Source organism: Sciurus carolinensis, chromosome 11, assembly GCF_902686445.1.
Source record: "Sciurus carolinensis chromosome 11, mSciCar1.2, whole genome shotgun sequence".
In the NCBI taxonomy this organism is placed as follows: Eukaryota; Metazoa; Chordata; class Mammalia; order Rodentia; family Sciuridae; genus Sciurus; species Sciurus carolinensis.
This window is the reverse complement of record NC_062223.1, coordinates 5,454,329-5,478,488: the sequence shown is the minus strand read 5'-3', so window position 1 is coordinate 5,478,488 and position 24,160 is coordinate 5,454,329. Positions and strand designations below refer to the sequence as shown.

General features: G+C 63.4%; 1 protein-coding gene and 1 long non-coding RNA gene across 8 annotated transcripts in view; one reads left to right on the top strand and one right to left on the bottom strand.

The window, feature by feature from the left end:
- The window catches only part of Kcnq1 (potassium voltage-gated channel subfamily Q member 1), a 307,534-nt gene that overhangs the window by 196,802 nt on the left and 86,572 nt on the right, over nucleotides 1–24,160 (bottom strand). For 5 of the 6 annotated variants that reach the window (XM_047518660.1, XM_047518655.1, XM_047518661.1 and 2 more), the window contains exons 3-10: nucleotides 15,159–15,285; nucleotides 14,617–14,695; nucleotides 14,034–14,130; nucleotides 13,104–13,244; nucleotides 6,510–6,620; nucleotides 5,528–5,623; nucleotides 3,519–3,641; nucleotides 2,716–2,857 (exon numbers count right to left, since the gene is read on the bottom strand). In XM_047518660.1, coding sequence (XP_047374616.1) covers nucleotides 2,716–2,857; nucleotides 3,519–3,641; nucleotides 5,528–5,623; nucleotides 6,510–6,620; nucleotides 13,104–13,244; nucleotides 14,034–14,130; nucleotides 14,617–14,695; nucleotides 15,159–15,285 — 916 coding nt within the window. The remainder of the gene's footprint in view (nucleotides 1–2,715; nucleotides 2,858–3,518; nucleotides 3,642–5,527; nucleotides 5,624–6,509; nucleotides 6,621–13,103; nucleotides 13,245–14,033; nucleotides 14,131–14,616; nucleotides 14,696–15,158; nucleotides 15,286–24,160) is intronic. The other variant, XM_047518656.1, reaches the window with a different exon arrangement.
- LOC124960102 (uncharacterized) overlaps nucleotides 1–24,160 on the top strand; it is a 96,883-nt gene that overhangs the window by 68,309 nt on the left and 4,414 nt on the right. For both annotated transcript variants that reach the window (XR_007104035.1, XR_007104034.1), the window contains exons 2-3: nucleotides 14,003–14,210; nucleotides 23,818–23,986. This is a non-coding gene — a long non-coding RNA (uncharacterized LOC124960102). The remainder of the gene's footprint in view (nucleotides 1–14,002; nucleotides 14,211–23,817; nucleotides 23,987–24,160) is intronic.

Here is a 24,160-nt window from a genome sequence, read left to right as displayed (position 1 = left end):
CATCCAGGTACTGGCAAATACCATGACCTCATTCTTTTTCATGGCGAATAGAACTCGTGCGCACGCGTGTGCGCCCCATGTATATGTCTCTACGATTTCTCACTCTGCTCGCCTGTTGACAGGCATCCGGGTTGATTCCCTAGTTTAGCTGTTGTGAATTGTGCTGCTGTATTGGCGTGGCTGTATCGCTATAGCACGGGGATTTCAAATCTCTGGAGAATGAAGCCAGGGGTGGTAGCCGGGTCACGTGGTGGCTCCATCCCTAGTTTTCTGAGGGCTCTCCACACTGCTTTGCAGAGTGGCCGCTCCGTCTGCAGTCCCACCAGCAGTGTGCACTGTCCTTTCCCTCCACAGCCTTGCCAGCACCCACTGTTGCTCATACTCTCTTTAACGTTGTAGTTGTAGGGACACTAATTTACTTTCAGGTGGTGCTGAGGATGGAAGCCAGTGCCTCAGGAGGGTGCCACTGTGGAATCTGGCCCAGTTCCTGTGCCCAGGAAGCCCCTGGAGGTGGGGTCCCTGTCCTGGGTTTGGCCTGGTGGTGGCAGTCAGCATGGCTGCTGTGCTGCCCCTGGAGCAGGTCTGGGAGGCCCGCCCAGTGACGGCATCTGCCAGGGATTGGCACCCACCTCCCATGCCAGGGCTTCCCAGGAGCCTCAGGGTGAGGATTTGCTGCCACAGGGCAGGGCCTCTCCAGGCCCCCGGGCACCTACCAACAGCTTGGGCTCCCCGACCCAGTGGCCTGGGCTGGGCTGACTTACCACGTCAGCAGGGAAGGAGATACGGTGCGGGAGCATCGCTCAGAGCGTGAGCAGATATCACGGTGCCGTCATGACGTGAAGCAGGCTGCGCACAGGGCACTGGGGACGCGGGCTGGGACGCGGGGACGGGGGCAAAGTCGCCCACGGAACCACTGTGAGGCCTCAGAGTGCCTGCTGTCCATCGGACACCAGCAGGTGGTCAAGGGAAGTGGGCTCCTGCACACTGTGCCCCTGGCCAGACCTGCCCACCTCTCCGCCGGAGGAGGGCTGCTCCCGTGCTTCTGAGCGCCAGGCCACGTTACTGCTCCTGCCTGGGGCGAATCAGAGCTGCAGTGTTCTCACCCTGTGCTGGGCGGGGCTCTTGGCAACACCAAGAGGACCTCTCCACTGGTGACTGGCACCACATGCAGCGAATGCCAAGGACACCCAACCCTCAGGCTCCAGTCCCCCACAGAGCGGCACGGTGCTCACCATGACCCACACACACCCTCCTGCGCACTTCAGATGGCCTCTAGGTTACGCACGGAACCAAACCCGGTGACTGTCTGGTGGGTCGTCACTGTCCTTTCTTGTTTAGGAGTGACGGTGAGGAGAGGACCTGCATGCTCAGCAGATGCAGTTTTCTTTTAGAATGTGTGTGGCTGGTCGTCAGGGGCTGCAGAGCCAGCGGACGATGAGGGGGCTGTGCTGCCTTTGCATAGCCCAGTTCCCCGCGCGGGCCTGCGGAGGTGGCTGGCGGGGCACTGAAAGGGGCCTTTGCCTGAGAAGCTGGGAGCAAATGGCTAGTGTCCCCGGGCAGAGGCAGGCCATGGCCCTGTCCCAGCAGCCACACTGCTCTTCACAGACCTACGCTGGCCCTAAGGAAAGGAATCGAGAGCCATTCAAACTGGGTCAAAGCCATCAGAATCAGGGTCCCCCAGAGGTGGTCACTAAGGTCATCAGAAATCAAGCCTTGACAGAAAGTGGGGTTCCTCCTACCACAGCTGCCCATTCCTAACTCTCAGGGGAAAAGCTGCAACCCAGAGCTTCCGCCCTTCCTCTGTGGCCAGGAGCACGATCCCCGGACCTCACTGCCTACCTACCCCCTGGCCGTTCTCAAAACGGGTTGCGTGAGGACGGAGACACGGTGCCTCCTGAGGAGTCGCGTGGCCAGGGAGGCCTCTTGCTCCTTCCCCGGCCCCCGACACAGCCCAGAAGCAGACGGGGGCTGAGCCCAGTCCCCACAGTCCGGTCAGCCAGGTGCACTTCTGAATGGCAGAGGCTGGTGAGAGGTGTACAGTAGTCACAGCACGAGGCCCGCTTGACCTTGCCAAGCTGCCTCCCTCACAAACCACCCTCACCAGGCCCCAGGATGCGGACGCCTCGGCAGGTCTGCAGGTCCCCCTCATCCCAGCCACCCGTGCAGGGGGTGCCCACCGAGTGTCCCTAGGGCTCCGTGGGAAGCGTCCGTCCCAGCGGGCTCCTGCCCCAGTGCCATGGGATGGCGTTTTCACTGGCCTGGGCACCTTCCCTCGCCCCAGCTCTGGGCTTCCCTGTTAGTGGGTGCAACCCTGAGACGTCAGCCCTGGGGTTTCCAAGCACAGAACCTGGGTGGGTGGAAGGAAGCTGGATGGGAAGCGGGTGAAGCCAACAGGCGGCACCGTTTTGGTGCTGTGGGATGGAGCCGACTGCCTCTCCTCAGCCTGGCTGTCCCCGCAGTGCCGTGTGCACAGAGCCCCTCCTGGCAGAGACTGAGGGAAAGCGGCCGGAACGCCTAGCTGCTCTGCCCGCCTGTCCATCACCTGTCCGCAGAGGCCCCGGCCCAAGGAGGACACCCGTTCTCATGAAAGGCCACAACTGCGCGCTTAGCAGAAAGTTCCAGGAGGCGATCGGGGCTGGCGGGCCAGGCTGACCCAGGCCTAGGGTCCAGGGGCAGGGCCCTGCCCCTCCTGTCCCACCAAGTGCTGCTGCTTACCAGAGCTGTCACAGCCATCGACAGAGAAGTGGTCTGGCCTCCGCTCTTCTGGGGGGTCGCACGTGATGTGGGGGACTGTGAGCACCTTCTCTCCAGGGTTCACCCCGTTATCTTTGTCCAGTCTGAACTTCTTTTTCTTTACCTAAAAAACCACACAGTGAATGTGCAGTTCCTGGGCGAGCTCTCCCTGCCCTCCCGTGGCCCCTGCGGGGTCCCTCAGACTGATGGGCAGGGCTTTGGTGTGCCGGGGCAGGGCTGTGCCCCGCCAGGACAGGCGGACAGGACATGACCAACACAGTGTGCTAGGTCGCAGCAGTGGCAAGGGCTGCGTCCGCCAAGCAGGTGAAGGGACATAATCAGAGGCCCTGAGGAAGCGGGGAGTCTGTGCCAGTCAGGCGGAATATTCTGGCAGAGGGAGCTGGGGAGGCTAGATCTCCTCAGGAGGGTGTGGACACGGGCCGGGAAGGGGACGACCCCACCCTTCCTCGCCCTCCTCGCCCCACTGCCTGGCATGCCCACACGCAGAGTCCACAGCAGGCCCTCTCAGGAACCCGACTTCCAGCAGGCGACCCGCATGCAGCCCATCCTGCTCCTGGGAGGCTCTCTGGACCTCTCACACTCCTGCCGTGGTGTGGCCCATCTTGCAGGCCCCAAGGCCAGAGGACACTAGGCTGGCAGGGACCCGGCCTGGGACGTGTGCTCCCAGATCCCAGGATGGTGCAGACACCCTGAGTGCTCAGGCTGCCCCAGCGTCTCCCTCGGCTGACAGGCAGCCTCCACCCTGGGGGCGAGCGGGTGGTTACCATGGCGGACTTCCGAGGCCTGGGGCTGGGGGAGAGCAGTGCGGGGCTCCGCGTGGGCTTGCGGACGTAGACTTTCCAGGTGGAGGAGTCGGGGTTCTCAGCAGCGTAGCACCTCCACGCCGTCTGAAAGCGCAGGAGCGAGAGGCTGTCAGCTCTTGAGCCTCCTGGTGCGACCTCCTCTGGAGGGCGCCTCCCTCCCCCAGCCCCAGGGCCTGGCCCTCCTGTGTGGCAGGAAAGCCCACTGCCAGCTCCCAGGTCCTCTGCCCGGGCGACCCAGCCCCTGCCACCTAGGCCAGGCAACTCTCTGCCTCCAGCACCGCCCATCCATCACCCACAGCCCCGACGCCAGGCAGGCACCTGCTCCCAGCTCTCCCCCGAGCCCCCGAGCCAGCCCTGCGAGGCTCAGCATGGAGAAGCGCAGCGTGGGCAGCCAGGGCCCACACAGTGAGGAAGGGCTGAGGAAGAGGTGTGGCCCAGGCCCTGGTGGGCACCAGGCTGGGGCGCGTGGGACCAAGGCCCTCCAGCGCCATCTCGCAGCTGTGGGGAGGCTGTTAGCTACAGGCTAGAGGCACCCCCACGGCTGGCACCATGGGGGTGACCTGGCAGGGGGCCCAAGGGAGGCCGTGCAGCCCCTGGAGGGGCTGGATGAGCAGGGGTGGGCTCCAGACCCTCTGGTGAGGACATGTCATGGTGGCCTGAACAGCTCCCACCCTGTGAGCTCGAGGGACAAGCTAGAGGGGCTCCCAGGTGACGGCAGCAGCGTCGTCATGGCGCCTTGTGCAGACCTGTCCGCCAGCCAGGAGCACTTACATCCCACGCCTCCTGGTGAGCAGGCCCCTCCCGGGCCCACACGGCCCCCGGACGCAGCCTGTGTCCCCACCTGCCCACCCGCTGTCCACGCTGCACGCTGCTGCCACCCCAGGCCCTGTGCTCGCAGGACACACCGCTCCTGGGCAGAGGCCTCAGTGCCCGGCCAGGCATCCAGCACCCCTGCTGTGGGTGCTCTGCCCCGCCGGCCAGGCGGGTTTTATGGGCCTGATTTATGGTCTCCCCGAAAGGAGAGACCGTGGGGCCACAGAGCCAGGCCTGAGGGGGAGTGTAGCCACGGCCCTGGGCTTTATGGCTGCTGCTGTTTCTTCCCAGCAGGCCTGAGGTCCAGGCCCAGATGGCCGGTTCTGGAAGGACTTCAAAGGAACGAGGTGGAGCCCTAGACTGTGCAGGGCCCCCGACCGTGCCCACCCCTCACCCAGGGACTGCCAGGGCAGAGAGCTCAGGGGACAATGACCTGCAGGGGTCACCTCAGCAAGCCTGGGCCTCAGTCCCCCAGACCTTCCCTGGGGGGCTTTCAGCTCAGGGTGCCCAGAGGAGCCCATACTGCACCACGGCCTCCGCACTGGGCACGGGGTCTGCCTGTGCTTGAAGGGCTGCCAGTTCTCTGGTGCTTTGCTTCGGACCGGGGCTGACAGCAGGAGAGTCCAGCCTCTCCCTGCAGCTCTGGAACTTTCCTTCCCTCCCTGCTGTCAGGCTCTGCCTCCCTGCCTCTCTGTAGTTCCACAGGACACCTTGCTGTCTCAGCACTGTCCCTCTTTCCTCTCCCCAGGAAGCACCTGTCCCCAGGGATACTGGGCCCTGTCCTCCCAGGGGATGGCCACCTGAGGCCCACCTCACTGCTTCCCTTGGTCAGTGGGTGAGGAGTGGGAGCCCAAGGCTGGCTGGGAGATGAGGGGACCCAGAGGCTGACCACATTAGATTCTGCAGTGACCACGGCCATGCCTGGTCCCCTCATCCCCATCCTGCAGCAGGGCCCTCCATAGGAGCCGCTGGGCAGGGAGACAGGCTGTGCACCCCACGGCCGCCTGTACCCTGAAAGCACATGCTTTCCCGAGTGGGGCCCCTGTGCCCTGGGCTGGTCCGTGCAGAGGTTAGTGTGGGGTTGGGAGCAGGTGTTGCTGACGGGTCCGGGCAGAGGGGGCTGTGCGGGCAGCCGTGCGCGAAGCGCTGGAGCGAACCTGGATGAGCGACGCTGCGGCGGGGATCTGCCGGTTGAAGTGCTTCTGCCTCTGCTTCTGCTGTACTTTGAGGGCAAACCCTGAGCCCAGGATGCCCTGGGGAGGAAGGGAGAGGACACTTGGGGTGCCGAGCAGGGCCAGTGTGCTGGGGAGACAGGGCAGGCTCTGGGCACCCGCCCTGGTGGCCAGGCCTGCTCAGCGCTGTGGGGACCCTGGTCCAGGCTGACCAAGGGCAGAGTCCACTCCCCAAGACTCTCCCTTCCAACCTGGGCCTGTTTGGGGAGCCACTAGCCTGGCCTTCTGCACACACCTAGGCAGGGACCCCTCCACGGGCCAGGGCTGGGGTCAGAAGGCACGCGCTGGCTGAGGAGATGCTGGCTGGTGCCAGAGGACGCTGAGGGGCCACAGAGGGCCGTCCCAGCAGCCTCTCACCAGGCGCACCTCTGCCTGCCTGACCCTGGCACACACAGCGGGCGGAATGACAACACGGTGTGCACCAGCACACGCACAGCAGAGTGCACACTCGCGACACGCCGCTCACGTGGACATGGATGCCCGTGCGCGTGCACATACTCCACACGCAGTGCTCCCTGCCCACGCACCCTCATGCATACCCATGGGGCACACGCGTGTGTCCACACTCCCAGTGCCCGTCACGCCGTCCCCACACTCCCCGGCAGCTCGGTCCTCCCGGCTGCAGTCAGGTCCACTCTCCACCGGGCACGTGTATTCGGCCTCTGCAGGGCCTGCAGTCTGGCCAGGCCTGCCCATCTGCATCCTGCTGTGTGTGCCAGGCTACCCCATCCTTTTACGAGGGACCCCAGAAGTTGCAGGAAGGGGAGGACTGTGTCCTAGGCCCAGGGAGGCAGGTGCTGGAGGACAGCACCTTCTGGAAGGGCACACCCTCCTAGCTCGGAGTGAGCCACCTGTGTGAGTGGCTCTGTGCAGTGAGGGACCTTCACTGTCCCCAGTGGGCACCTACCGCCGGGAGTGCGAAGAAGGAGATGGCGAAGACAGAGAAGCAGGAGGCGATGGTCTTCCCAACCCAGGTCTGGGGCACCTTATCCCCGTAGCCAATAGTAGTGACTGTGACCTGCAAGGAGAGGCACAGTGGTCAGCAGCTGTGGGCCTAGATCCTCAGGAGGGTCCTCTACCCAGCCCTGACCCACCATCCTGATGAACAGAGAGACCAGCAGGAGATCCTGACCCTAGGGTGGTGTTGCCTTCTGCCACCACCCGGCTCGGCAAGAGGGCGGCACGGTGTCAGTGTCCCCAGGCCCTGGAGGACACCGGCCCAGCAGAGATGCATAGGAGCTTGTTGTGGCCAGTGTGGGGCACATGGCCACTGGGCCACCCATAGGAGGCCTGGCTTTCCTGGCCTCTGCCTGTCCCCATCCCGAGGAGCCTGGCCCCTGGCCACCAACGTCACCCCAGCCATACTCAGCTAGGCTGGGTGACGCGCCACTTCCTGCTGCCACCCAGGCCTCCAGATGTCTCATGTCTCCTCTTTTCTGAGAACAGGACGAGGCTTGAGCCTTCTTCTCAGTGCGGAGCCTCCGCCCAGGGCATGTGGTGGGACAACAGAAGGAGGGCCACTACCCCACCCAGGCCGGCCCTGCTGGCATCTGAGGTCTGCTACTGGGCCTTGGGTGCGGCTGGATATGGTGTCCCGAGGACGCAGGAGCCCGTGCTGTAGGGTCACACCTGAGTCTGCCCAGACCCCTCCAGAAGTGGGCCCTGAACCTGCGAGGTGGCCTGGTGCTCTGAGGCCTCGTCTGGCAGGCACACACTCGCATGCCCAGGCTTGGGACAGCTGGCCTTACCCTCGGGAGCAAGTGACATCCAGCCCTACTGACGCAGGCTGGCCTTCCCAGCCGGGGCTCTGCAGCAGCCCCTCAGCCCCCTTCCCCGGATGCCTGTGTGGGGTCCAGGGAGGCCACTCAACAGGCGCCAGCTGAAGGCGGCCTGGAGGGAGAGTGTCCACTCCAGCCCGAGCCCCTGGTGCAGAGCCGGGCAGGGATGCACACGGACGCGCAGGAGAAGCCCAGGGAATCCAGCAGCAGAGTGCTAGGACACAGGGACTGAGCTGCGCCAACAGCCCGTCAGGGTGTCTCCAGGTGCCCAGTGGCTTTGGGCAACACGAGGTGATGTAACGATGGCGCCGGGGCCCGGCCCCAGCCCTGGGCTGCATGCTTGGCCCGGCCAGGCTCTCCGGGAGGCCTGCCCACACCCTCGTCCTTCAGACACGCTCCCACCCGGAGAGCGCACGGGCAGCCGTTCCCCACGGGTCCTCTGGACGGACCCCCGGCCCTGTGCACACGGGCACTCTTGGACACCTGGTGCCTGATGTGCCTCAGACCAGACAGTGCACGCCCACGCGTGTGCACTCGCAGCTCGCCTGTGTGCCCTTGCACCACTGAGCATGGCCGGGCCACCCTCAAGTAGAGGCCAGGCCCCTGGGTGACTCCGGGGCTCAGGAGCCCTGTGGGTGTCCAGGACAGGGCATCTGAGCCACCACTGGCCTTGCCCGTCTGCCCAGTCCAGATGCTTGCCGAGTCCTTGTCAAGGCATCAGAACCAGCCAGAAGGGCCGGCCCAGCCTGGATGGCCCCTGCAGGCCAGGGGCACGAGTGCCAGTGGACTCCTATGTCTCTGACTTGCCCTCCCAAGAGAATCTGCACCCTCCAGTGTACCTGCTGCTCTTGGTGCTGGGCCAGCAGCCTCCTGGTCCCTCGGAACCCTGCAAGGGCCCCAGGCAGAGGCTCCCTGGGGCCGTCAACCCTCTACTCAGCTCTGCCCTGCTCTGATGGGGGCACTTTCAGGAGCCACCCCAGGGCCAAAGCCAAGCCCCCCCGGCCCTGGGCATCCCCGTGCTGCGTGGGGTCGGAGAAGACAAGGTGTGTGGGCTGGTGGTGAGCAGCCTTGACGTGGTGGGCCCTGTTGGGACCTGTTCAGTCCCTGTGCTGGGCAGCTTGGGCTGGACTTGGGTGGGACACCGCGTCCTTCTCCCCTACCCCAGGGGTCTTTGGGGTCACAGGCTGCAGGCCAGCCCCACATGGTGAGATGCCACCTGTCAGGCCATCCCAGGCAGGAGGCAGATGCTACTGTGTGTGGGCAGCAGCATGAGGGTCCCGCCATCCTCCAGAGCCTGGCCACGTGGCAAGGGTGGAAATGCATTTTTTCCCTTCAGTTACTTTGGGGAACATATAGTAACTTCTCGTAAAATCACATTCCACGTAGAAATATAATGGGCCGACTGGTTGGTCACTATGGAGGTATTGAAGTTTCCCTTGGGTGTGTTAAGTACCAACAGGTACGACCCCTACACGCAGTTCGCTGTGGGAGTCTGAGGGGTCCTGGGAAAGTCAGAGCAGCTGCCACGCAGACATGGGCAGGCGGGCGCCGCCACCTTGGCACAGCGTTGAGGGGCTCCAGATGTTGTGCACTAGTGAACACCATGCTGATAACAGTCTTGCGTTGTTTAAAATATCTTTAAATTACTCATTGGTATTTTTAGCAAAACATTTTGATTTATTTAAAAAGTGTAAGTTAAGGCTAGACAACATCCGCCGGGCAGGTCAGGGGCTGGGACGAGCCCGCACGGCTGCCTGCTCCGGCCTCTGGAGGCCTCGCTTCCTGGGTCCACACGGGACTCGGGCTGGGCGGCCAGCAGGAGCCAGGGTCAGGAGGAAGACCCGCTGAACGTGACCTGGTGGGTGGGTGCACTGTGGAGGGCTCGCCCGTGGGCACAGTGCCCGGCCTCCTCCTCCTCCAGTCGACGAGGGTCCCAGCTCTTCCCAGGAAGCTGCTGTCCCTGCAGAGCTGTTTGTTTTCCTGAATTCACAGACGCAAGCAGCTCAGGAATGGGCCATTTTATGGCCCTTGTGTCTGAGACTTGTCCCCAGCGGCCGACCGTCAGAAAGGCAGATCTGCACGTCCCCTGGGCCAGCAAACCCAGCAGACGGGACGCAGCCACGCCGCTCCTTGCCAGCAGCACCAGGCCCCTCCTGCTCGGGCTCACAGACACACCACGCTGGGGACAGGCCGTGACAGCAAGCACCCTTGTCCTCCTGAGCAGCAGGGGCATGCTGGCCTTCCTCCTGCCCACATCCAGGGAGCACAGCAGCTCCTGGCCCTCCCTGGCTGTCCTGGGAAGCCAGCAATGGCAGTATTCCATTCTGTCTTCTCTGAAACAGTCACCTAGGGAGAATGGGGGCCGCCCAGATACCCCAGGGCACGCCTGGTACCCAGGCTTTCTGTGTGTCATGGATTTAACTCTGACAGTTCCTGTAATTCAGTCCATACCTTATTCTCATCCACAGATAGGCCCAGAGAGGTTGGGTGAACTGCCCAGGGCCACACAGTACTTGGTGAATATGGGATGTGACCTCTCCATGTGGGCGCTACCCATGCCTGGCTGCTTCCTGCTTCCTCCTCTCCCTGTGCTTCCTCTTGCTGTGTCTGTCTTCTTTGGACTAGAGAGTAGCTGGGAGGCTGTGCTGATAAGACTTCCAGGGGCTTTTCCTCACTGGCCTGAGCTGAACCCCATTCCCCAAGAGGAAGTTAATTCTGTGCATCATCCTCATGGGCCTGCTGAGCCCACGTGTTAACCCCCAGGTGCTGACCGGGGGGCAGCAAGTACAGGAGGATAAGCCTGTCTCATGGACTCCTATTCATCCTATGAAACCCAGCGGGGGTTTGGAAAGGGCTGTCTGGCAGGAGCCCTGCTGACCTGGGGCTCCCACTGCTGGCTCCTGAGGCTCCACGTGGAGCTCGGGGCACAAAGCACCTGGCCTAGCTTGGGCTGCATGCTGTCCCCACGGCATGCGAGGCGCTCCTGCCCCCAGCACCCCAGGGCCTGCGTGTGGGTGTGGGCCTGCCTTGCCCAGGCTGCCGGCCCCAGCCACCCTGGCTTGCTCCGCCAGCACTCAGCGCGGCCTAGGAGGTGGTGCTTCCCAGAACCCCCGGTGGAGGCGCAGGGCTGGACGCAGGGGCGGGGTTCCAGCGTTTCCACTCAGAACTCTGAACTCAGACACACAGGTCTGCAGGACCCGGCAGCCACCGTCCTCAGAGACCCCCGGGCGCTGCACAGAGGCCGTGTTTGCAAGGCTGCCGCTCCCTGCACACAGCCTTCAACACAAACAAACGCATTCTGTTCCAAGGCCATAGAAAAACGTCGGAAAGTCTCCCCAGACACCGCGCCGTCCAGCTCGGGCGCCACGCTCCGGGCCCAGGAGGCCTCCCGGAGGGGAGGGAGGAGATGCTGCCTTGCCTGGCGGCTGTGGAAACTGAGGCCCAGCGAGGGGAAAGCCTTCCCACGGTCACCCGGACACCGCGTCCTGGGCTGAATCCCGTCCCCCGCTCATGCCCGCCCGGCCCTCAGACTATGATCTTATCTGAAAATAGGATCTTCAAAGATGGACGGGGGTGAGGACCCCGTGGATGGGCTCTAAATCCACAGGACAGGAGAGACACACCAAAGATGATGCAGGAGGGGCTGGGGCCCAAGCCCCCAGGCAGGAGAGGCGAGGAGGAGCCGGGGCCCCGGGAGCTGCGGCCACCCTGTAGTCGGGCTCTGCTGTGCAAGCTGCCCAGTGTGTGGGGCTCTGCGTGGCAGCCACAGGAAGCAGACCCGCCACAGCCGGGAGCAGCAAGACAGGCAGACCAACTCCGGTCCACTCCTGGGCTGAGTGGAGGGCACGAGGCGCCCCATCTCCAAGGTCCACGAGGCGAGGGAGGCACACCACTGCTCAGGCGGCCTCTGCGCCCAGACGCCTATCTTAGGGTCCTTGCTTTGTGTCTTTCCTGGGCTGTGGGGCCAGGGGGAGCTGAGTCCAGGCCAGGCCTGCAGCAGACGCGGGTTGGAAACACCAGGCCTCTGAGAGGCTGCTCCCAGCTCAGTGCCTCGCCCGCTCCAGAAGGGGCCTCCAGAAGGTGCTGCCGTGCTCCCTGGAGGACGAGGGAGCCAGGGCCAGAGCAAGCAGGCTCAGGACCCAGCCCCGCACTGGCACGCTGCGAAGCCCCTGCCGCCACCCTGGCCTATGCCGCTCGCTCTGTCCTCGGTGTGCCAGGAACACCACCGTGACTCCAGCCCTGGGGCCTCTCCCGGCGGACAGCTGCAGGGGCAGCCGCTCGGTGAATGGAGACGTTTGCCCCCAAGCAGGGCAACAGGGGGCCTGGGCAGCCCAGGGTGCGGGGCCTGACGGGAACAATGGCTGGGCCAGGGTGCACAGTGGCCGAGGCGCAGGCTGCAGCTGACGGCTCAGGCAGGGGCACCGGTGCCAAGCCGGGCACAAAGGGGCCGTGTTCCCGGCCGGCGGGCGGATGTTTGCACAGGTGTGGGGGTGGGAGCCCGGCTCCGCTGCGGGCCGGGGGCCGGGGCCGGGGGCCAGGCTGGGGAGCAGCTCCAGCGGGCGGCTGGGAAGGCAGACGAGGCAGCGCGGGGCTGGGCACCACTCACCAGCCTCCCCGCAGGCGGTCACCCGCTCGCTGCACTGCCCCAGCCTACCAGGAAGCCTGTTCCCTGCTCCTGCCCCCAGGGAGACAGGCCCCCTCCCCAGCAGCAGCCTCCCTTCCTGGAGGCTGAGCCCGCCCGCCCGGACCTGCTCAGGCCTGCCGCACCAGGGCCTTCAGAGACACAGGCCCCCAGGAGGGTGGCAGAGGCTGACTCTGGGCCTGCCCCAGCCTGGGAGCTGTGTCAGCATGTTCAGCACGTCCTGGCCTTCCCTGAGCTGCCCGGCACCTTGGAAGCTTCTAGAACACACACTGACTCGGCCAACGTCAGGAGGCCCACCGTGTGTCCATCCTCATGGGAGAGACAGAACCATGTGCCCACACCCCGCATGAGCCCAGTGGCCTCCATTCTACTGCAAGGCAGGAGCCCAAGAGCCTGTGAGCAAGGCCCTTCCTTCCTGGACACAGCTCCTGGGCACAGGAGCCTGTGCTGACACGGGCCTGCCCCACTCTGTGCCCCCAGGGCCTGTGCTGCTCCCCAAGGCTGTGGCCCACCTCTGCAGGGCGTACCCGCTCCTCTCTGCTGCCCAGCTCTGCCCAGGGCTGTCACCAGCCTTCCTTCTCCCTGGCCAGGCAAGCCTGAGCTCAGCAGCCACGGCTTGAGCTCTGGCCCGAGAACAGTGGACATGGGGTCATCCCAGGCTCCGCACCTCCTCCCAGCCTGCCCAGGTGGGACAGCACCTCCTGGACCTCGGGGTCCTGGGGTGGAGGTGGATGGAGTTAGGACCCCAGCTGCGCTCCTGCCCCAAGCCTCTGCTGCCCTTGGAAACCATGTCCCTGCAGAAGCAGCCCTGGAGCCAGTCCACAATGGCAGCCACCCACTCCTGGAGGGACACTGGTGGCCCAGATCGCCCTCCCAAGTGCCTTGGTCAGTCTGACCCCTCAGACTGTTCAAAACACAAGTTCGTGATCACCCCGAAGACCTGGGCCCTGCACCGCTGGCCTCAAGCACCAACCCGGGGACAGCGTGTTCTGAACATGCAGATGAGGAGCCCTGCCAACGGGGCCCCACGTCCTGCGCCACCTCTGCCCAGGACACCCCGGTCCCCAAGGCCCCGACTTACCACCCCCCACCACAGGGCGTCCGCGTAGCTGCCGAACTCGATGCGGCCAGACTCATTCACTGCGTCCTTTTCAGCCAGGTACACGAAGTAGGAGGAGAAGATGAGGCCCAGGAAGCCGATGTAGAGGGTGGTTATCAGCTCCTAGTCCAGCCACAGGGACAGCGTCAGCCCACGGCTCCTGGGATCCCCGGCCAGGAGCCTTCGGTGAAAATGCTTCTGGCCGACATAAAAGGCAGCGAGGCTCTGCCTTGGCAGCAAGTTGCAGAAGGCCAGGCCATGCCTCAGGGACTTGTGTGGTCCCCACTCAGGGGTGAGGCTCCCTGGTTCCCGGCTCTCAGACGGTGGCCGAGGGGCCTGCCACCTGGGAGCAAGCCGGCTCCCACGGCTGCCATGGACTGACTTGTGCAGCCTCTGCCGACCAGCGACTGCTCACAACAGGGCGGAACCTCTGCGAGATGAGGGGCACCCCATGTCCCTCAGAGCCTGGGCAGGCACGGCCTCGGCCAGTCGGGATGGGCGCTGGGAAAGGGTGCTGGATCCAGAGCTGCCCTGTCCTTAGGCTGCTCACGATGAACTGCCTGGCTTCAGGCTTCTGAGCCTCACAGACAACTGCTTTTCTCATCTTGCTTTCCTGTCTTTCATCTACCTAACGTCCCTGGTCCCGGCTTGAAGGAAGGTGGCATTATCCTCGCATTGGCCTGGCAGGCCCTGGGTGTGGGTGGAATGCCCCAGCAGGGCTTGGGCTGGGGACCACACTGGGCCTTGTCCATGTAACCGGGCCCTGGGTTGCTTGACTGGGGCCCAGGGCTGAGACCCTGCACCTCACCCAAGTAGGCCACATCTTGTGTTTGAGTTAGACCACCCTAGTGACCCTTCTGCTGCCTCCATCTTGCCTGCAGCCTGTCCCCGCATCCCACTTGGACCACCCACCTGGCGGTGGATGAAGACCACGGAGCCCAGGAGCCTCCAGGTGCCTCCCTGGCGATCCACATGCAGCATCCTGAGGATCTGGAGGAAGCGGATACCCCTGGAGGGAGAAGATCAGGGCTGAGAGGAGCCCAGCTGTCCCAGCGCCTGGCCCCGGATGGCGGGCAGAAGATGAGACAGGTGGGCTTGCATTTTGTTTGGGACCTGTCACCTCCGTGCAGATCCCCACCCCAGCACAGCCCTCCAGAGCTGGCTTTGTCCGTTGACCCACCACAGGGTCAGGGCTGGGGTCAGTTGCACAGCTCCAGATTCCTCTGGTCCCCAGACTGCTTCTGGGGGAAGCCTAGGGTCACCCCAGTTTGCGGATGAGCGGCAGGTGGTCAGGCTACACCCAAGTCCCAGAAGCTAGAAGCACTGGTGTGGGCCTTGAACCCGGGGCTGCCTGAGGCCTCGGAACTCTGACCCAGGGCTGCCCCCACACCCTGCCTGCTCCGGGGGCAGGGGTGAGCCCACCCTGCCGAGGAGGAGGGACGCGGGGTGGCAGGGCAGTGGGCAGGGAGCCACAGGGAGGGCAGGGCGTGCGTACCTGATGGCGGACGTTGCGAACACCTGCCCCTTGGAGCCCACGCAGAGGACCACCATGGAGGCGACCACCACGATGAGGTCTGCGGGAGGGCGGCCCCGTGTGACCGGCAGCCGTGGGGCCTGCCGCCCACCCGCTCCTGGGGAAGGGGCTCGCCGCTCAGGCAGGACGCAGCCTGGTGACTGGGACCCAGGACTGACCAGGTGGGCGTGCTGGAGTTGGGGGCCCGGCTGGACCCCTGGCCCCGCCAGTTAGGCCCGCGATGAGGCCTGCAGGGGCCAGAGCGGACAGAGCCTCAGGCCCGGCTGTCAGGCCACCACGGGTGGCCACGGCACTGCCATGCCCAGCAGGGCTCCGGGAAGCCTGAAAGGCCAGACCCCACGAGCATCCTAGCGTGGTGCTGCTCCAGCGGGTGGCCACCCCGCTGGCCGTGGTCTGCTGCCTGTCGCGGCAGGCAGGGTCGCTGGGGCTCAGTCCTTGGAGGACGCTGGGGTAGTTGTGACTGGGGTCCCTTCTGGGGCAAGCGTCTGGGGGGCGTGACTCACCGATGATGGAAATGGGCTTGCGGGCGAAGCGCAGCCGGCCCCAGAGGCCCACGTACTTGCTGCGGCAGCCTGCGGACCAGAGGCGCACCACGTACTCCGTCCCGAAGAAGACCACCAGCACGATCTCCTGCGGAGCGCGGGGAGAGGGGCAGGTGGGCTCGCAGCGCAGACTGGCCAGCCAGCGGGTTCCCACGCCAGGGTCTTCCCCAGAGGATGTCCCCGAGCAGGCCTCGCCCCTGTCTGCAGGACACCCACCTGGAGGAACCAAAGGCCTGAGCCCAGGGCCCCAACAGCGGACCCCAGCGGAGCTGCTGGTCTTCAGACCAGGGCCCTGCTGAGCCAGGGCTGGGGGCAGCTCTGTGCCGGGCGCCCTCACCTGGCCACGCCGTGGCTTGGGCCTGTGTTCTGCAGTCAGAACTAATTTAAGCCACGGATGCCCCAGAACCAGGCCTGCATCCGAGTGGGGGTGGAGCGCATCTGCCCTCGTGGGACTGTCCCCTTTCACCTCACATACTGCCACACCAGGGTTGCAGCGCCGCCTCTCGTGGCCTTCACTGGGCCTGCACACAGGGCCCAGGGTGGGGCTGCGAGCAGGGGTTCGGTACAGACCCCATGAGCTCTGAAGTTGGGTGCTCTGGGCAGTGGGCGGGCAAGCTCGGGCCGCAGGCTGACCCCTGGGTCACAGTGGCTGGGTGGGTGACAGGTAGGTGTGGAGGAGTGGACAGGGCAGACGGATGAAGGAGGCACGCAACCAGGGTGGAGGAGGTCGGGCTGTCGGGGGTCCCATGCCACACAGGACCCCAGAGGTGACGCTGAGGCTGCCCAGCTCTCAGAGCCCCTATCCCACTGCCCCTCCTCACAGTCCCAGCACCTCACCTCAAGGTGCAGCCCGGGGACCTGGCGCCTGCACAGCCTCCAGAGGGGAAGGCCCCAGCTGGCCCGCCCCAAGTGGCTGGTGGCAGCTCGCAGCCTGAGAGCAGTCAGCCAGGTTCCCACCACCAGGCCACTGTCACAGGACCCAGGGTGTCGGAAGTGAAGAGCCCCCTCCCTCGTACCCCCCGGCTGCTCAGGACTGACCCTCAGATTGGGACCAGCAGGCGGCCCTGGGCATCCCACTCTCTGGGGTCCCTGATGCCTGCTGGCTGCCCTCCCCCTCCCACAAGCCCAGCAGGCCCTGGGCCTCACGTCCCAGCTGTACGGTGGACAGAGGCAGCACCGGTGGGTGGCGTGAGGGCCGAATGCCAGCGTGCACGTGGCATGACCAGTGCGGGCGTGTGGCCACCTGTGACCGTGCGCCCAGCTCCCAGGCCCGCGTGGAGAAGGGGCGCGCACGGAGCCACGGAGCCAGCGCGCTCTGCTCCCAGGCCCGCTCCCAGCTGGCGCCCTGCCTGGCCTCCCCCGGGAGCCCAGCATGGGACGGACTTCTGCCGCGACTGGGTGAGCCTGGCTGCTCCGCCCCACACCACTGGTCTGCCAGGGAGTCCCTGAGGAAAGTGGCTGGACGCTGCCATCACTGGCTCCCAAGTGCCATTAATCAGGACAGTCACGTTCACACCGTCCCGCCTGTGTTTGGGGCAAGCTCAGTGGACAACGGGAGATGATCTTGAAAAGTTTAGCACCTTCCTCTTGCAAAAGAGTATTTGGGGTGTGATGTGGAATCTTGGGGGTACGCACGCAGGAGGGGTGGCCCAGTGGAGAGCAGGGGGTGCTGGCACCCACAGGCTTGGTGGCTTCCCCCAGGGCTGTGGTCCCAACTGCCCTCAGCTCCTGGGAACTGGGGCTTTGGCGGAGCGATGCTGAGCCCACCTGGGTAGGTCTGTCCCCTGTCCAGGCCCAGGAGCAGAGCCTGCCCCGGTCGGCACTCTGTGCACATCTGCTGAGTAAGTGGGGGGGCTGGCGGACCAGCACAGGGGAGCCCAGCAGGAGGGACGTGGCCCAACGAGGGAGAACCTGGCTCTGTGGGGACCTGGGCGTGGTGCAGTGTCTTCATCCAACACAGCACCGAGCTCCCAGTGGCTGTGACTTCATGGGAGATGGCTTCCCCGACCTCTGGTGGCCCTGGTAGGAAGCAAAAGCACCCCACAGGCCACGGGCCTCCAGCCAGCCGCGGGCTGCACGGTAGGGTTTCCGTGTATTGACGTGCGTCTTTATACTTAAACACCTCCCTCGGTATCCTAAGCAGACCGAAGTGCTAGGGTACACCTCGAAGTGGTGACTTTTGGGTGGCTCTGGAGAGCAGGCCACCCCTCTGGAGGGGCTGGGGGCAGGAGTGAGGGAATAACCCAGACCCCAATCCCCGCTGGCTTGGGGAAGGGTGCAGGGAGCCAGCCTGCCACCACCCAGGAGGGCCCCCTCGCAGGGCCAGCTCAGGCTGGACCAGGTTCGGTACAGCCCTGCCGCCAGCCAAGAAGGGGCTGAGGAAGCTAGCCCGTCCAGGGCCAGAGACCACCAGACCACGTCTGCTGAGAGAGCGTCCACAATGATCTAGGCGGACGGGATGGCCCTGGTGCCGAGGCCAGCTAGGGGAGGTCAGCCCAGGGCGGCCATCTAGAGCCTGGTGGCCCAGCCGTGCTCCAGCCTGGGTGTGCTCTGCTCTGGGAGGGCCAGGCCTGAGGCTCTCGCCTGCAGCTCAGGCCACAGCACGGCCAGGAGGCTGGACTCACAGACCCCAGGTCTGTCCCCGGAACCTGCTGTCCGACCTTCCTCCACACCTCCCCACTGTCCTGTAGGGCCAAAGTCTACGGGCTGCCACCGGGTGTGTCTTGGCCTCGTCCCTGCCTCGAGCCTCCCCACTCGCCCCGGGCACCCCGTGCACTCCAGGGGCCCTAGGTCCTGAGTTCTGCGTGTGGGACGCCCTCCCCACCTCACCGTGCCTGCCTTCCACCCTCCAGTCCCTGCCCTTCTCAGGCCACCTGGTCCCCAGCACCTCTGGGCACCCTCAGGAGAGGCCTCTAGGGCTGCTCTTACCAGTGGTGTGCTGGGGGTGGTTCTGCAGGCGTGGGGGGGCCGTTCTTTGTTTTTTTGGTCAACTGAGAATCCCACTTCTGGGTCTACACCCAGAAGAACAGAAAGCACGGCCCAGAGGGGAGCAGAAGGACATGCAGATGCAGGACAGGACGGATTCGCCCTGGGGACACTGCTCGGGCAGGCGGGTGCAGCGTGGGGGACCAGCAGTGTGTGCCTGGTCACGAGGCCCCTGTCACCAGGCAGGAGGGAGCAGGGCCTGGAGGGCTGGCGGTGCTCGGTGGCAGAGTCCCAGTCTGGGAAGACGAGGACGTTCTGGGGCAGGTGGCGGTGGCGGCTGCACCAGGGCGAGCGTGCCTGCACCCTGGACCATATTCCCGACCACGGTCAAGATGGGGACCCGCACGTCATGTGCACCTTGCTACAGTTTAAACAAGCAGACGCCGGGGTCCCCTGTGGGTGACAGGAGCCCTCTGGAGCCAGACCCAGGTTTGTGCAGCCCTGTGGCTCTAGTGCTGCCAGGCACCAAGCGCCATGCCGGGACACCCGGGTCATGCCACACGAGGCTCACGCCCTGTGGCCTGGCAGCTCTCTTGGGTCGGGTGTCCTGTGGGCATCCAGGCTGCCAGTGACCACAGTCTGCCGTGCCTGGACTGTGGCCCCAGAGAGTCCCGCACAGCTGTTCTTAGCCTCTGGTCGGATGGCCAGGGGCCCAGCACTGAGCGCCACGTGCCCAGGTCATGTCCTCTCACTGCAGACAGGAGGGGACACCGAGAGCACACAGCCAGGTGACGGTGGTGCAGACAAGCATCCTCAGGCACCTTCTGAAACACGTGAATGGCACCTAGAGACACGAGTGACGGGGACGCAGGAAGGCAGCCGCCTTCCCCGGGGCCTCCACTCAGGGTATAGAAATCACTTGGCGGACGCAGGGAGCCTCTGCCTGGACCTGAGGGTGCCAGTGGGTGAGGGGAGGAGGGACAGAGCCAAGTCACCAAGGCGGCAGCGGGGCCCGGGGCGTGGGGGGCCAGCGGCAGTGCGAGCCACAGTGCCCAGGTCCGCGGGGCCCAGGAAGGGTTGGGGAAGCAGGGCTTATCTGAGCCTCATCTCCTTAGTGCCCAATGGGGAAAGTCAGCACCTGGGCCCCGCACCGCACGGTCATCTGGACCCCCTGCAGGATGAAGGTTGCCACGGCCACTGGTCTGGGTTTGCCTCTTATCAGCTGCAGGATGGCATCGCTGGGGCGGTTTTCCGGGACTGGGGTGCTCTGCAGCCCTGCGCTGCCAGCTCTGGGTCTGGACGTGCAAGAGAGCCCTGCAGGCCGCTGGCATGCAGGGGGCCGGCCCAGGCTGGCCATGCTCCGGCCCCTCCGCGAGGGACAATGAAGGAAGCTCGCCATGGGTGCTCGCCACAGCTATTTCAGTATCTGATGCCACTGTAATGTTGTTGTAGTTAGTATTAATTTTAAAGAAGGCTAGAAGATGAACTACTGAGGACTAAGGCCCGAGCTTTGTGGAGGGGCTGCGATCAGGGCAGGAAGGCTCACAGAGCCAGGGTTGAGCAAGAAAAGGCATGGCTGGCCTTCCTGGAGGCCCTGTGGAGGCCAAACAGGAAAGGCTCAGGGAAGCAGGCCTGGGAGACCCTGTACTAGAGCTCCTGGCACCGGCCAGGTGTGCTGTGGGGTCCAGGGGTCAGGGTGTTACCCTCCTAAGCCAGGGCTTCAACATGGGGAGGTAGTGGTTCCCGCGGCAGGGACCAGCCAGCGGGCTTTGGAGCCAGCTGTTCCAACTCCATGTGGGCCCCGTAAGCCACAGCGGAGCCAGCCTCGGCGTCCCTGGGAGGGTCAGCTGGCCAGGGCGCCATGCAGGCATGCAGGCTGCTCAAAGCGCCCTTTGTCCCGGGGCCTGCCTGTGGCCAGCTGCTCCCAGCCGCCAGCCTATGTGGAGAGCTAGTGGGCCCCCGGGTGACATGTGCTGGGCACAGCTGGAGCCCTCCAGCCATGCTTGCCACCCACCCTAGGGAGCACCTCCCCCACCTCCTGCTGAGCAGCCCTGGCCTGGGGCAGGTGCCACGGCTCTCCTGTCTGGCCAGGGTCAGACACGACTGTGGACTCTGAGCAGGCGGCAGAGGACAGCGGGGACAGTGCAGAGGGAACAGCTAGGACCCTAGGGAGAAAGACCCTGCGTCTTCCTGTCAAGTGCCCTCTGGTTGTGAGCGCGGCCTGGAGCCAGGCCCGAGGAATCTCCTGTGGCTCAGCACTTCCTCTGGGCCCCACTGACCGAACCTGCAGCCCACAGCACGGAGGCTCAGCCTCCACATCCTGCCTGAGGCCCTGGGCACCCGGGTAGCCTGAAACAGACCAGCTTCCTTGGAAGGCAGGGCGTACAGGCCCTGCTGCCCTGGGGATCCTAGCAGGGCGAGGAAGAGACCCCTGAGAAGCAGCACAGCACCCCCAGGGAGCCAGCCGCTGACCTGGTTGGCCACTCAAGTTCCTGCAGGAGCCTGCGAGACAGTGGTGGAGGCTGGACCCCTTCTGGGAAAAGGGGACAACAAGCCCCACCATGGACCTTCCCAAGGAGTGGGCCCTGGACGCCCCAGCCATGGATCAGCAGCTGCTCCGCGGCCCCACCCATTAGGGCAGTCCAGATCTCGGGGTGACCCTGGGCAGCACAGAGCCACTCTTCCCCGAGAACCAGCCCCACCTGCCAGCTGTCCAGGCGGCCATTCTCCACACTGAGCAGGAGAGGCCACAAAGCTTGCTTGGTCACCATGGGGACGGGTGTTCCCATGTACCGGGCGGCCGGGCTGCGAGTGTGTGACAGCTGTCGTCTGGCCCTCTCCCGGCTCCACTTCGGCAGGTGGCACAAGGCCCATGTCCACTGTGGCTGTCATGGAGCATGTGAGGCCAAAGCCACGGGCAGCCCTGTAGGGCTAGATGTGTCCCTGCCCCATGTTCCATACCCGTGCAGCCCTGGGGACGCTGGCTCCAGGTCTCCCTGTCCCTCCATCTGGCCGAGTGGGAGCTGTGTCCAAAGATGTCACTACACCCTCCAGGCCAAGAGGCCATCCCAGCAGAGCTTGGGGGTCCCAGCCAGAGGACAGCCCTGGAGAGCGACAGGGCAGTTTTGCTGCCCAAGGGACGCCCCCTGAGGAAACCGCCTGCGGCCAGCTCGAGCTGCGCTCCATCCTCCCCGTCTGTAGTTCTGGGAGCAACTACAAACCCTTAACGCGTCACGTTCACGCACCGCAGACGGGTCTGAGCAGGAGGCAGCTGGGGCGGCCGGCTGTGTGCACAGTGTGGGGGCATCTCTGGGCAGAGAGGGATGAGGGCAAGACAAGGCTTGGACCACACCCGTGGGCCCGGAACATTGCTGGGCCAAGTCCTTCCCAGGACCCCAGGCTGCTGGGCCAGCCTCCTAAATAAAGGCTGCCCACCCCTGTGGGGAGGAGAGGCCCCCCTTCGCCTGGTGTTCTCGAGGTCAGGAGGTAGACACGGCTCAGCCACCAGCCACACCTGATGGGAAGGGGGAGGCAGATGGTGCCGAGAAGAACCCCCAGGCCAGTCCACGTGAGCCCTGCTCCGAACTGGGCCGGCAGCAGAGACTGTGTGACCTCACACCCGGCAAACCCAGTTGAGCCCCGGCCGGCAGAGGGTGGGCCGCAGGAGGCTGGCGAGGGGCTCGCGTGACCCGGGGTGCGCACCTCACGGTGCTGTTTGATGAGGGAGGCGCATCCTCTGAAGCTGCCCCCAGCACGGAGCCCAGCGTGGGGCAGGGGCCAGGCGCCCCGTCCTGCCTGGCCCAGGGCATAGCCGCCTCCCCACGTCCGCTGCACGCCCGCCTGTGGTTGTCGAGGACAGCACTGTCCAACCACAGGACACATCAGTTGGCTTTTTTCTTCAATAGTCTAACAAGTTATTTATAATTGTATCGGGTTTTTTAACTTCTTTAATTTGTTCTAATTAGTTGTCCATGACAGGAGAATGCACATCCATTTTGATAGGTCTTACATAAATGGAGGGTCATCTCCCATTTTTCTGATTGTACATGTTGCAGGATCCCATCCATCCTGCAGTCACCCAGGTACGTGAGGTGATGATGTCTGCTTCACTCTACTGTCATTCCTTCCTCCACACCCCTTCCCTCCCTTCCTCCCCTCTACCTAGTGTAAAGGAACTGTTCTTCTCTACCCCCACCTTATTGTGAATTAGCTTCTGCAAATCAGAGAAAACATTCAGTCTTTGTTTTTTGGGGGTTTGGCTTATTTCACTTAGCATGATACTCTCTAACTCTATCCATTTATCAACAAATGGCATAATTTAATTCTTCTTTAAAGCTGAGTAATATTCCATTGTATATATGTACCACCTTTATCCATTCATCTGTTGAAGGGCATCTAGGTGGTTCCATAACTTAGCTATGGTGAATTGAGCTGCTATGAACATGGATGTGGCTGTGTCACTGTAGTAAGATGATCTTAAGTCAAGTGGTGGTTCCATTCCACGTTTTCTGGGTTTTGATCAGAGAATTTATCTAGTTAAATTTCAGTGTTTAAAAAAAAAAGTTAAAAAAAAATCTCAGTGTTTTGAGATGTATCAAGGTTTTTTAAACAACTTAACAAATTGTTTCAAAAGTGTCCTGTGGTGCTAGGGAGCTCAGCTGGTAGAGTGCTTGCCTCGCAAGCCCAAGGCCCTGAGTTCAACCCCCAGTACCGCAAAAAAAAAAAAAAAAAGTGTCCTGTGGGCAAAAGGAAACAAAACATCTCCATTATTAGGATCCAGAAATAGAGATCTGGTTTGAAAACATGTCCTGACACTCTTCGCCACTCCTCCCCAGAACCTGGGCCTTGGGACCAGGAGGTGGCAGCCAAGGATGTGGGGGACAGTCTCCTGGCACTCCGTCCCTTGGAACGCTTGGTTCTGGAACAGAGCTCTGAGCAGGGCAGCTACAGAACGGCCCCAGGAAGAGGGACCTTGCGCCAGCCCTGCCCGGCACCTCAGGAGGGAGCTTCCCGCCCACGGGAGCCGCACAGGGCAGGGACAGGCTGCCCAAGCTCAACCTGGGCTGCAGGCTGGTGAACGGAGCCCCAGTGGCTCTTCGGAGGGGCTAGAGTTGTGAGTGTTGGCTCCATGGCTGGATCACAGAAAAAGGTTTTCCAGTTTACTGTTAGAGTAGGAAAGTGCTTGGGATCACAGCATCGAGTCTCTGTCCGTACTTTGCACCTGAGAGAATCGTTCTCCAAGAGGGGAGTTAAGACCTTCCGCGTGTCCACGCTCGCTCGACCTGCTTTTCCTTCCACAGTGGTTTGGCTTCACATGGCTTATGCTGTTAGTTGCCTTGACATTTATGGTTCGGTCCCCCCATAAGTGGTGCTGTCTATCATCCATGCTGGTCATATCTGGACTTCACTGTTGATAATAATGTCCTTCCTGGTTTGTTTTTTTCCTTGTTTAAAATAAAAACCAGGGAGGCGTGTAGCTCAGTGACAGAGTATTTGCCTCGGACGTACAGGGCCCTGGATTTGATTCCCAGCACCGTAAACCAGAAACAAACAATGCATATCCTCTGACAGTCCTCTGTCTTTTGAGGAGGAATTTGGGACATTTATATTTAGAGTACAGGTGGGTACATTTGATTTGATTCTTTCCCTTTTCACACTTGTGGTTTTACCTGTTTCGTCCTCCCTCTCCTTACAGGTGCTTAGTTGATGGACACATTGCCATTCCCTCCATAGCTCATGAATGTGGACGCTCACTGCACTCTTGGATTCCACTATTGCTTTGCGGAACGGCACAAGTGCTTATCTGAAACCATTTCCACTCTAGTGATTTCCCCGAGGCTTTCCTCCCAGCAAGAGAAGACTTGGTGAGACTTCTTTCTCCCTGCCCTTCACCCCCGTCGCTCTGTGGGGAACAGAGCCATCGCCAGCACCACCAGATAGCGAGGCAGGCCAGAGGGTCTCTGTCTGATGTGGAGGTACAAAGGTCAGCAGAGAAAGTGTTTGTGAGCGTGTGGGTGCCTGCTGGCCAACTTCCTCTA